The 13790-nt window shown below is 39.7% G+C and overlaps 1 protein-coding gene across 1 annotated transcript; it reads right to left on the bottom strand.

Moving 5' to 3' along the window:
- Positions 1-2779: 2779 nt before the first annotated feature.
- LOC123323399 (centromere protein V-like protein 3) lies at positions 2780-3565 on the bottom strand. Its single transcript, XM_044911839.1, has one exon. It carries the CDS (start codon positions 3563-3565, stop codon positions 2780-2782), a length of 786 nt encoding a protein of 261 aa, XP_044767774.1.
- Between the last annotated feature and the right edge of the window lie 10225 nt (positions 3566-13790).

Raw genomic sequence — 13790 nt, 5'->3', positions numbered from 1 at the left:
TGAATGAAGCATAAACAGCTACCTAAAAGCCCACCGTAAGACTGTATTTTCTCCAAAGGATACACAAATACAGATTTGAAGGTGCACATGCACCCAGATGTTTATAGCAGCATTATCAACAATATCCAAATTCTAGAAAGAGCCCAAATGCCCATTGACTGATGAATGGATAAAGAAGATGTGGTACATATATACAATGGAATATTACTCAGCCATCAAAAAGAATGAAAATTTTACCATTTGCAATGATGTGGCTGGAGGTAGAGTGTATTAAGTGTGTTAAGTCAGTCAGAAAAAGACAAACATCATATGATTTCACTCATATATGGAATTTAAGAAATAAAACAGATGAACATAGGGGAAGGAAAAGAAAAAAGAGGGAGGCAAACCATAAGAGATTCTTAACTATAGAGAACAAACTGAGGGTTGATGGGTGGATGATGGGCTAAATGGGTGATGGATATTATGGAAGGCACTTGTGATGAGCACTGGGTGTTATATGTAAGTGATGAATCACTAAATTCTACTCCTGAAACCAATATTACACTATATGTTAACTAACCAGAATTTCAATAAAAACTTGAAACATGAAAAAAAGGACTGTATTTTTCAACGATGGCCACAGCAATATCTCCTATCTCTCGTGCTCTTATAAAAGTTGCCACCTTCCCCCTTCAGAAATGAAGTCTAATCCCCCTACTTGAATCTGGAAGGGCTTGTGACTCACTTGTAATTAATAGAGTATGACAGAAGTCATGTGACATGACTTCTGAGTCTCAGTCTAAAATGTGATACCACTACCACTTACAGAAACACTCTTATTTGGAACCTGAGTCATGAAGTGTGAAGCCTGCCATGCTGTGAGGAAGCCAAATTACATGGCGAGGTAACATGTAGACACTCTGCTTGTCAGTCCTGGTCTTCCAGACTTCTCAATACCTGCGCCAGTCATACAAGTAAATGAGACTTCAAAAGGTTCCAGCCCCCAGCCATTCAGGTTTGTTTTTTTTTTTTTCCCACTGAGGCCACAGACATCATATGAAACAAATCATATCCACTGTGCTCTTTCAGAACTCCTTACTCTGAAATTCCATGCATATAATAAAATGGTTGTTATCTTATGGACTAAGTCAGGGGCAGTGTGTTTTTACCCAAAGTAACAGGAACACGTAACATGCTCCCCACTTAAATCACAAAGCCATCCCTCCTCTGTAGAGTTAAGGCCTAATCTGATGCTTCCTTAAATTATTTCCCTGCATTTCTTTATTGCTTTTCTCCCACCATACATATGCCCCTAAACAATATAGTTTCTCATCACCTGTTTTTTTTAAATTGTTTATACAGCAATTACACTGTATATATCAGCTCTACTCTTTAAAAGAAAATGTGCATATCTCTGCTTTGATTTTCTGTCTCACTCTAAGAGAAAAACCTTATTTCCTTTCAATTTTTCTGAGTACCTAACTGTTGCCTTACATATGTTCTTTATGGAAACAATTACGTGCTGCCGATTTCTTTCTGGATCTATGATTTTCACATATTGCTATGCTAATTACTTTCTCCTAGTATCATACTGTCTTCTTATCTCAAACATTAAGCCAGCTTGAGATGGCTAAATCTCAGCTATCTGGAGATGTTCCTACATTATGGGATGACTTGATAGGAGGAGATTTTGAGATTTCAAATCAATGGAAAAGAGAAAACAAGTATTCACTGATAATTTAGTAAGAACAAACATAGTCTGCCCAGGAGGTTGAATCTGTAAACACTCTACTATTTTCCTTCTCAAAAATTTAGGGGATCTGGAGAATTTTTTGCCACTCTAAAAACCAGAGATACCACCATCTTTCAAATAATAAGACAAAATACCTTCAACAGCCAACACTTCCCCGAGGCAAGCCCTGCTGCAAATATAAATCAAACCATACAATCTCATTTTAAAAAGTTTTACTAATTTCTCAATACTTAACACATGTTCAAGATAGGAATTTCAAAACATCAAAGAAGGCGTACATACAGTGCACAGACATCTTTCTCATTCTTCTGTCTCCCCATCACCCTACCCACAGGCAGTTTCTAAAACAAAACCAAGCAAAATGGAAGCATCATTTGAAAACGTAAGTGCAATGAGGTATATCACACTAATGAGCCTTAAACGTATTATATAAAAACACATTAAATAAGCAATGTGGCTGAAATCAATGCTTATCTCTAAGTAGCGAAAACGTGAGTGCTTACCTGAAACACACACACGCACACAGATAATCAGTAGGAAACGTCCTAATAAATGTTCACAGAAGTGTTTGGATATAGTGAGTGGTCCTACATACACCAGGTGCGGCCGTTAAAAACAATCTTGTTCACAATAGCACCATAACGGTACAGTACGTATGAATGATCTGAAAATGACCTATGAGAACTCTATGAAGAATCAAGAATACAAGGGAGTGTTACACAAGGCGACTTGAAAAAGTAGAGACGCTACTTGTTTATTGGATTGGAAGATTAGGGCTGTGGACAGACAAACGTGTGCTCAGTTTTTTGATCATTAGCAAGTCCAAGTCCGTCGCAAAACACTGAAAGGGAAGGGGTGGAGGGCTGGAGAGACATCACGGGTTCACCAGTCCAGAAACCGACCTCTTTCATACAGCAATCCCTTCACAAGCACTGAGGTGGCTCCTGGGGGGGGGGGGGGGGGGGGTAGTGGGGGGAACCGGGCATGTTTCAGCCGTGTTGCGGCCCCAAGTCACCGCTCCTCTTCGGGAGGAGAGGCAGGGGCTCACTCGGGGGACGCGTTCTGGATGGCCTTGGGCTCCTTCACGGCCTCCTCCCCCCAGTCGCCCCCGTCGACCTCCTCGATGACCACACTGCGCACCGTGCCGGCGTCCAGGCAGTGCGGGGCGACGCCATACACGCCGGGGTCAGAGACAGAGGCGTGGAAACTCTGCACCCCGCACCTGCTGCAGAAGCTGTGCAGCGCCGGGTGCGCGTGGGATCGATAGGTGACGATGCTCTCGGCGCCCAGCAGGAGAGTGAAGCGCGAGGCCGGGACCAGGAAGTGTCGGTGCTGCTTCTTCCTGCACAGCCTGCAGCTGCAATCCACCATGCGCAGGTCTGCGGGGGCCCAGACGGCGAAGCGGACCGCGCCGCAGTGGCAGCCTCCCGTGTGATACACCAGGCCTGGGTACTCGAAGGTGTCCAGCAGGAACTTGGCGGCGCCCTCGCAGCTGAGGCCCCGCCGCTTCCTGAACGTCTCCCAGCGCTCCCGCTGCGCGCCCAGGTCCATCTCGCCGGGGGACACGGCGGGCGCCGGCGGCTTCGGGGATCGCAGCGGCCCTTTGGAGCCTGCCTCCCGGGCCCGCCGCCACCAGCGCTTCCGCCGCAACCTTGCGGGATCCCGCCTGGCCGCCGCGGGCTTCCTTCCCGCCGCGTGGCTCCCCACGCGGACGTGGAAAGGGGGGCGCCGCGCGCCCATCACCGCGATGGCTGCGCAGGCGGCGGCGGGATCCCCGGGCCGCTTCCGCCCCCGCGGCTGGGTGCCGGCGCCGTACCTCACCCTGCCCATGGCGCCTGCAGCCTTCCCAGCGCGTGCCCACCGCCCCTGGTTTCCTAGTAAGTTGCTGAGCAGCCTCATTGCGTCAGCCCGATTGGCCACTTGTTGAATGTGATGTAGAGACCTTTCTTTGACCCTAGCAAAACAGCCTTTACTGGCCTGAAATTCAATCATAAGGCAATTATTGCCTGAGCACCTGCTGGGCGCCAGGTACTGGACTGGACTCTGAGGATGTAGAGATGCTTTCCAAAGCACTTAGAATTTCTTAGGGTCGGTTATACAAAAATATAATAACCACAATAGTGTGGTGCTTGCTCTGACAGAGACAGGAACAGAAGCCTCTGGAACACAGAGAAAGATCCATACACACAGTAGGAGGGGTGGATAGGAGGGATGAAAAAAAGAGTCCTTCTGGAGGATTGATTCTTTCATTATTCGTATGTTTTATTTTGATCTCTGCTAACTTTCTTTGTGATGAAGTCTACTTTACGTAATTATATAGCTACTCCTGCTTTTTAATTAATGTTTGCATGATATGTTTTCCATCCTATTTACATTTAATTTACCTATATTATTGAAATTGAAGTGATTTTCTTTTTTTAAGATTTTCATATATTTATTAGATGTAGATGGCAGTTTCTTAACACAAAGCTTTAAATCACAATGGAAAAATGGCACATCATTGTTATTGACTAGGATCTTCAAAACTGAACTATATAATCGACAATTTGCATGGTCCATCCAAGTCTGAGAATAGTTATTGGACTTTCCCACTTTATGGACATGATGCATTCAAAGTCTGCAGTCGATTTCAGGAAATTTTGTGTGATGTTTTGGAGAATTCTAACTGTTTCATATCCCTGATGTGATATAAGTAGCTTGAAAATAGGCTGAAGGGACAGGGACAATAGAATTCAATATTTTTACCCTGGGCATGCCTGTTTTTTGAGAAGCTCTATTGTATTTCTTCTGTGAAATTCTGTAATTTTGTGAAGCAACATTTTAGAATCTATTCCTAACCAAGTATTTTCAATACTTTATTTTTTTGTTTTTTTTCCAAGTCAATTTTTAGTTAAAACTCAGAATTCCAGCTTCTCTAGAATAATCAGAAGATACTGAACCAATATTTCCTCTTGTCAACAATTATGTGGAGTTGATGAGCTGCTCTCTCCCTCCCCTTTTAGATAGACATGTATTCAGAGTTCACCATATTCCCCATCTAGCCTAGGTAACCTTAACCTGCGTGGCTTCTCTAAGTATTGAGTTTGTGATATCTTTGTAAGCTCTTACCCGTATACAAATAGAATACTCCAATAGCTTCTAGTTCTACCTTGATTCTTTCTGCCTTGAAGTGATTTTCATATAAACATCGTGTGGTTAGTTGTGTGTCTTACTGATACTGCTAATATCTACCTTTTAATTCACATAGTCAATTTACATTAGGTTAATCATTGATATGCTAGTGTTTATGGCTACCAATTTATTTGTTTTGTTTCCTGTGTATCTCATTCAACTGTTCCTCCTTTCTTGCCTTCTGTGCCTTACTTTAAACACTATAGGATTCCATCTTGATTTTTTTAAATATTTTTGAATGTTTTGCTTTCTAAAATTTTCTCATTGGTTGCTGTGGGATTTACAATATGTGTACGTGACTTATCACAGTCTACTGGTATCAAGTTTTATCGTTTCCACTGAAGGGTGGAAACCTCACTCCTATTTAGATCCCTTTACTTTTCCTACTTTTAAACAAAGTCGCCTAGGTTATCAGATGGTTTTATGATTTTTGTTTTAATCATGTGATGTGATTTCTCCAGCTCATGAGCCTATCGGATGTCCCATATGCATGTTCTTTCTCCTACATTTTCTTTTCTTTTTCCTACTATAATTTCTTTCTGATGCTCCTAGAAGTCTCCCTTTATCATTTCTGTTTTAAGCACCTATTTTAAGTATTCTCTCAGCATAGCTCTGCTAGTAACAAATTCTCTTCGTTTTCCTTTGCCTGAGAATGTCATGTGCTCTCCTTCATTCATTAAATATAGTATTGCTGGATGCAAAACTCATGGTTCACAGCACTATTTGAACACTTAAAAAGTATCAGGACACTTAATATCCCTCATTAGTCAGATGAGAAATTTACCATCATGAAAATGGGTGTTCATCTGTAATCCATGTGTCATTTCGTTCTAACTGCTTCCACTGTTTTTGTCTTTAGTTATAAAAGATTGACTCTGATGTGTTTTGGCATAGATTTATTTGGGTTTGTCATATATGTGGTTCACTTATTTTCGAGACTCTCTAGGTTTATATTTGTCACCAAATTTTTGACATTTTAAGTTATCATTTCTTATTATAATTTTTCAGTTCCACTTTCTTTTCCTGGAACTTTGACGATACGGAATTTTGGAACTTTTGTTATTGTCCTAAAATTCTCTGAGGAAGGATATGTTCTCTTTTGTTTAAGTCTATTATTTCTCTCTTGCTCAAATTGGGTAAATTCTACTGATTAGTGCTCAAGTAGAGTAATGCTAATTTCTATAATCTCCACTCTGCTTTTGAGCCCATCCAGCAGTGTTTCAAAATTTCTGCTGTTGTTCTTTTTTTTCAGTTCCATAGTTTCCTTTTGTTTTTGTTTTTGTTTTATAACTTCTATTTATCTCTGAAATTTCTGTTTTTTCATCTGGCTCAAGACAAATTGTAATTGCTTATTGAAACATTTTTATGGTGGTTGTTCTAAAATATTTGTCAGGTAATTGAACATCTGATTCATCTCTATGTTGGTGCTACTTGATTATCTTTTCTCATTCGAGTTATGATTTTCGTGGTTCTTGGTATTGTCAACACAAAATGAACAAACATTTTACAGTTTCTAAAAGAAGCAGGAAAAGAGTTTTATTCGAGCCCAAGTGAGGACAGCTACTCAGGGTACACAATCTTCACAGAGAGTGTTCCAGAGGAGGAATGTTTAATACAGGTTTATATGTTTTTGGTTATATCAAGAGTTACAAAGGACATTCCAGAAAATTACAAACTTTATCTTATACTTTTTGCATGTGCGAGGTTGCAGGCTTTGGAGGTATGGGAACTTAGGGCGATTTTTTACTGTTACCTTTAGTTTGAAATGTTTCTCTTAGGTTATTTGCTAATGACACAGATGTACACTGTGTACTCAGGGCAGAAATAGAATCCTTTGAAGTCATTCTGATCTTGCTAAAAAAGTATAGTGAGTTTGTTAGTGGGGTCTGAAAAGACACAAGAGCTGATTAGGGGGAAACAGTTATCTGAAAAACAAGTTTTTAACTTTTTGTTAGTTTTTTGGGTTTTTTAAAATATTTATTTATTTATTTGACACAGAGAGAGAGAGAGAGAGCACAAGCAGGGGGAGGGGCAGAGGGAGAGGGAGAAGCACGCTCCTCGCTGAGCAGAGAGCCCTACATGGGGCTTGATCTCAGGACCCTGAGATCATGACCCAAGCCAAAGGCAGACGCTTAACTGAGCCACCCAGGCGCCCCAACTTTTTGTTACTTTTAACTTCATTAAGCCTATCCGACATGGTTTCAAGTCCTCCCTGAGTTGTGACCATTCCTCAGTCTTGAAGAATTGGGAGAATGACCACCCTAGCTACTTCTTTATTTCCTCAGGTGAGGTAGCTTTTGGGTTAAGTGCAGATTTTGCAAATCTTAGCTGTGACATGCCTATGTGTAGGGCCAAGCAGAAATTGTTAATCTATAGGACACGGCAAGGGAAACACAAGCAACATGGAGTCAGACGTGCTAAGCTTTTTCCGTCATAATTTCCCGTTGTCAATCATTCATCCCATTTCTATGGAACACTGGAGGTGGTCCATCTTTTGTAACTGCTTCAAACTGATTTAGGGTGCAGTAGGGGCTTTGGAATGGAAAGATTTGGCATGGTGCAGGACACAACATTTGGTCCCTTCTGCTAATGGAGGAGAACTATCAGAGATAGTTCCTTATCAGAGAAGATGGATATTTTCCTACGTAGTTTGGTACTACATGACATCATTAATTTTATCCCCAAGTATATTTTAAGGAAAAGTAACAGTAGAGTAAAACCCGGCATTCCCTCTAAAATTGATCTGATATCCATAGGTCTCCAAGAGAATAGACCAGTAAATCAGTTCTGGCCACCCTGGAAAGGAGGTGTGGGGGTAAAGAACTTCTTGTAGCCAAGTGGCTTGCGGCCTGGTTTTATCAATATGGATTCCTATTTCCCTCCCAGAAGGAGTTAATATAGCTACAGCAAGTGGTGTCAGCCATCAGATAGACTCTGCCTTAGTTAGCAAGCAATCAGGTAATCAACAAGAGGCATTTTTATGGAAACAAAAGGAAAACACAGGTTAATGGTTGGAGCAAATTATAAACCCAGTGCCTGATTCCTGAGTGCTGACAAGGAGAAGAGTTTAGATGTGAGGCTTGAAGCCCCCTCAGGTGGAGCGGGAGCAGGTACTGGCAATCTGATGGATTTTTCGGGTTTGAAGTTCAAATGTCTCTGGTGATCCTTTTGAGTGACCCATAGAGTGGCAGGCACAGAGATTGTCTATATATGAGCGACTGAGGCAATTTCTCTGAGGGTTACCTCAAGTTGTCTAGCTTCAGTCTGCAGGGCTGGTAAGGCTGCTGGGGACTCTGTAAGCAAGGTATCAGGCTGACATTTCCAAGGGACTCTACTGGCTCCATAAAGTCAACCTGAGTTCCTTAAATTTGTCTGGTCGTATCTGAGTCTATGCATGCCGCTCAAATATGGCATTCCCGTCAAAGCCTTGGAAATATAACCAATGTTTCCAGGGGTGTGCTGTGATGAGGAGAACAGATTTTTATTGAACTAATGTAAATACTTATAATTGCCACGAAAGAAAGACTACTCGCGGAGAGTTTCTGAAATCTGGAGGGCTCAGGCAAGGCGAAAAGATAAATACTTCAATTTGTTCACAAATATTTTATCAAAATTTGTGAGTCATAGGTACCTTAAGAGAAAAAGTTTCTTTAAATCTGGAAGAGCAAACATTCGAGAGCAGCAATATTTTCAAACAAGAGTCATAAAGCCTATAATCATCTCCCTTAATTCATTGAGTCCCATGTTATTAATTTTTGTTCTGTTTAAATGCACTTTTCCCATTAGTTTTGGAAATCCTTACTCAGTTTACTTTTATGGTATTAAGGGTATCAGGATTCTGTATTTGTCAAAAGTCCTTCTCACGAATCCCCTTGAAGCTGAAGCCTATTTTGCCAGAGCATCATAACAATAAGTGTAAATGACAAAGACTCAAAAATGGACAGGGTTTGGGGCACCTGGGTGGCTCAGTCATTAAGCGTCTACCTTCGGCTCAGGTCATGATCCCAGGGTCCTGGGATGGAGCCCTGCATCGGGCTCCCTGCTCAGCGGGAAGCCTGCTTCTCTCTCTCCCACTCCCCCTGCTTGTGTTCCCTCTCTCGCTGTCTCTCTCTGTCAAATAAACAAATAAAATCTTAAAAAAAAAAAAAATGGACAGGGTTTGATGAGACAGATGAGAGTTCATTACAGTGCAGTTGACAAGGAAATGTGATTTTTGTGACACACAACATTTTAATAGTTAAAAGTTTAAGTGATGACATTATACCAGAACATATTAAAACCTTAGGAATTTTAGATGGTTTTAGAACAGTTATAGCATTTACCCACAATGATAACCTCAGAAAGTTTATTATCATTTCTTTGGCATTGCTTCATGTAACTTAACATATTAAATAAACAAGCCTAATTATTCAAAAAGGCTTCATTTAGGATTTACATTTCTGGGAAGTTGGTTTTTAAAAAAACCTCAGAAGGTTTTAAAGCATGTGCCTACATAGGATCATAGATTTTTCTAAAACCTAAATTTTAATTATTTGTTTAACCAAGGTTTCCATAAGAGAATTTACGGAAGGTTGTATAGTTGTTAGCAAAATGTAGGTCCTTTAATGTTGAGAAAATTTAGTTTTTTTAAGCAATCAAAGACCTGCTGAAGCCAAATATGGAAACCTCATTTTTCTGGGCAAATAGGGGATAAAACTTTGTTTATAATTTCTTATTAATAGGAGGCCAATAATCCAAGAAAGGCTTATCTTTTTTTAACACACAAAAAAGCCTAAATTTAATTTTATGTTAGTGTACTTTTAAAACTCACTTATTCCAATCATAGTCAGTCCTGACTATACAAAGATTCCCTCACCTTTTTAAAAAATTTAATTCTATTATGCTATGTTAGTCACCATAGAATACATCATTAGTTTTTTTTAAATTTTATTTTATTATGTTATGTTAGTCACCATACATTACATCATTAGTTTTGATGTAGTGATCCAAGATTCATTGTTTTCATATAACACCCAGTGCTCCATGCAGTATGTGCCCTCCTTAATACCCATCCCTGGGCTAACCCATCGCCCCACCACCCACCCCTCTGAAACCCTCAGTGTGTTTCTTGGAGTCCAAAGTCTCTCACGGTTCATCTCTCCCTCTGATTTCCCCCCTTCATTTTTCCCTTCCTTCTCCTAATGTCCTCCATGCTATTCTTTATGTTCCACAAATAAGTGAAACCAGATGATGATTGACTTTCTCTGCTTGACTTATTTCACTTAGCATAATCTCCTCCAGTCCCATCCATGCTGATGCACAAGTTGGGTATTCATCCTTTCTGATGGCTGAGTAATATGCCATCGTATATATGGACCACATCTTCTTTATCCATTCGTCTGTTGAAGGGCATCTGGGCTCTTTCCACAGTTTGGCTTTTGTGGCCATTGCTGCTATGAACATTGGGGTGCAGATGGCCCTTCTTTTCACTACATCTGTGTCCTTGGGGTCAATACCCAGGAGTGCGATTGCTGGGTCACAGAGTAGCTCTATATTTAATTTCTTGAGGCACCTCCACACTGTTTTCCAAAGTGGCCGTACCAACTTGCATTCCCACCAACAATGTAAGAGAGTTCCCCTTTCTCCACAACCTCTCCAGCATTTGTTGTTTCTTGCCCTGTCCATTTTTTCCATTCTAACTGGTGTAAGGTGGTATCTCAGTGTGGTTTTGATTTGCATTTCCCTGATGGGTAATGATGATGAACATTTTTTCATGTGTCTATTAGCCATTTGTATGTCTTTTTTGGGGAAGTGTTCATGTCTTCTGCCCATTTTTTGACTTGATCATTTGGTTTTTGGGTGTTGAGTTTGAGAAGTTCTTTATAGATCTTAGAAATCAGTGTTTTTTCTATAGTGTCATTGCAAATATCTTCTCCCATTCTGGGGATTTCCTCTTTGTTTTGTTGACTGTTTCCTTTGCTGTGTGGAAGTTTTTATCTTGATGAAGTCCCAAAAGTTCATTTTTGCTTTTGTTTCACTAGCCTTTGAAGATGTATCTTGAAAGAAGTTTCTGTGACTGATGTCAAAGAGGTTACTGCCTATGTTCTCCTCTGGATTTTGATGGATTCCTATCTCACATTGAGGTCTTTCATCCAAATTGAGTTTATCTTTGCATATGGTGTTAGAGAATGGTCGAGTTTCATTCTTCTGTATATAGCTGTCCAGTTTTCCCAGCACCATCCATTGAAGACACTGTCTTTTCTACATTGCATATTTTTTCCCTGCTTTGTCGAAGATTACTTGACCATAGAGTTGAGGGTCCATATCTGGGCTGCTATTCTGTTCCATTGGTCTATCTGTCTGTTTTTGTGCCAGTACCCTGCTGTCTTGGTGATCACAGCTTTGTAATATAGCTTGATATCAGGCAACGTGGTGCCCCAAGCTTTGTTTTCTTTTTCAACATTTCCTTGGCGATTCAGGGTCTTTTCTGATTCCATACAAATTTTAGGATTGTTTGTTCCAGCACTTTGAAAAATGTCATTGGAATTTTGATCAGGATGGCATTGAAGGTATAGATTGCTCTGGGTAGCATAGACATTTTAACAGTGTTTATTTTTCCGATCCATGAGCATGGAATGTTTTTCCATCTTTTTGTGTCTTCTTCAATTTCTTTCATGAGTGTTCTGTAGTTCTGAGAGTATAGATCCTTTACCTCTTTGGTTAGGTTTATTCCAAGGTATCTTATGGTTTTTGGTGCTATTGTAAATGGAATCTAGTTTCTCTTTCTATAGTTGCATTGTTAGTGTATAAGAAAGCAACTGATTTCTGTGCATTGATTTTGTATCCTGCCCCATTACTGAATTGCTGTATGAGTTCTAGCAATTTGGGGGTGGAGTCTTTTGGATTTTCCACATAAAGTATCATGTCATCCGCAAAGAGAGAGAGTTTGACTTCTTCTTTGCCAATTTGCATACCTTTTATTTCTCTTTGTTGTCTGACTGCTTTTGCTAGAACTACTAGTACTCTGTTGAACAATAGTGATGAGAGTGGGCATCCTTGTCGTGTCCTGATCTTAAGGGAAAGGCTCTCAGCTTTTCCCCATTGAGGATGATATTTGCTGTGGGTTTTTCATACGTGGATTTAACGAACTTGATGAATGTTCCCTCTATCTCTATACTCTGAAGAGTTTTAATCAGGAAAGGATGTTGTATTTTGTCAAATGCTTTTTCTGCATCAATTGGGAGGACCATATGGTTCTTCTCTCTCCTCTTATTAATGTGTTCTATCACACTGATTGATTTACGAATGTTGAACCACCCTTGCATCCTGGGGATAAATCCCACTTGGTCATGGTGGATGATCCTTTCAATGTATTGTCAGATCTATTAGCTAGGATATTGTTGAGGATTTTGGAATCCATATTCATCAGGGATATCGGTCTGAAATTCTCCTTTTTGATGGGGTCTTTGCCTGGTTTGGGGATTAAGGTAATGCTGGCCTCATAGAATGAGTCTGGAAGCTTTCCTTCTGTTTCTATTTCCTGAAACAGCTTCAGGAGAATAGGTATTATTTCGTCTTTGAATGTTTGGTAGAATTCCCCAGGGAATCCATCAGGCCCTGGACTCTTGTTTTTTGGGAGGTTTTTGATCACTGCTTCAATCTCATTACTGGTTATTGGCCTATCCAGGTTATCAATTTCTTCCTGTTTCAGTCTTGGCAGTTAATAAGTTTCCAGGAAGGCATCCATTTCATCCAGGTTGCTCAGTTTATTGGCATATAGTTGTTGATAATAATTTCTAGTAATTGTTTCTATTTCCTTGGTGTTAGTCGTGATCTCTCCCCTTTCATTCATAATTTTATTAATTTGGGTCCTTTCTCTTTTCTTTTGGATTCCCCTTCACAAAACTTCTATAGTTTTCTTTTAGATTTTGTCCTAAATTGTCCCACTCTAAATAACCAGTCTCATTTTAGGACAAAATTATTTTCTTTCCTGTCAACAAAATGTATTCTCATTCCTTATCCCTTCCTTACATATCTCCTTCCTTCTTACATACCAAGTTGCTTTCTTTATCATTTTCCAGAAGTTTCAATCATATTAATCAGGATTTTTATTCTTAGGATTCTTAGTCTCCAGTGAAAAATAACTAGTAACAAATTGTGAATTATTACACTAGAATTCTTTATATTGGAAAATTTATGAATATATTTCATAATATCTCAAAATGTCTTTATTTTCATAGAACAATCCTCCAGTAAGGCACAAAGCATGTTCGCCAACAGACCCAAGTATCTTTAATTTCTCTGTAATAAGAAGACAAAAGGAAAATAAGTCAGTCAGAGAAAGACAAATACCATATGATTTCACTCATATGTGGAATTTTAAGAAACAAAACAAATGAGCAAAGTTAAAAAAAAAAGAGAGAGAGACAGCCAAGAAACAGACTCTTAACTGTAGAGAACAAAGTGATGGTTACCAGAGGGGAGGTTGGGGCGGGGGAGAGGGTTAAATACATGATGGGGATTAAGGAGTACACCTGTGATGAGCACCGGGTGTTATATGGAAGTGCTGAATCACTATATTGTATACCTGAGACTAATACTAATTGCACATTAACTGGAATTTAAATAAAAACTTTAGTATTTTATTTTTTTTATTTGAAAAATAGATATCCAATGATTTAACTTCAAGTTTTAGGTTACCAGTGATTTTTGGAAGCTATTTAAACATACATCTATAAACCTTTTTACTTATTTAACTTATTTGTTCTTAACAATTACCCATAAAAATTTCATGAGACAGACAAAATCATTATTTTTAAATTTATTTATTTATTTATTTTTAGAGAGGGAGGTAGGGGAGGCAGAGGGAGAGGGAGAGAGAATCTTAAGCAGGTTCCATGCCCAG

This window comes from Neomonachus schauinslandi, chromosome X (genome assembly GCF_002201575.2).
Source record: "Neomonachus schauinslandi chromosome X, ASM220157v2, whole genome shotgun sequence".
NCBI lineage: Eukaryota > Metazoa > Chordata > Mammalia > Carnivora > Phocidae > Neomonachus > Neomonachus schauinslandi.
Note: the sequence above shows the minus strand (reverse complement) of the source record. Positions and strands in the feature narration are given on the sequence as shown.

Excerpts from the sequence above, each read along its gene's own strand:
- LOC123323399 (XM_044911839.1), bottom strand. The coding sequence starts at position 3,565 with ATGGGCAGGGTGAGGTACGGCGCCGGCACCCAGCCGCGGGGGCGGAAG.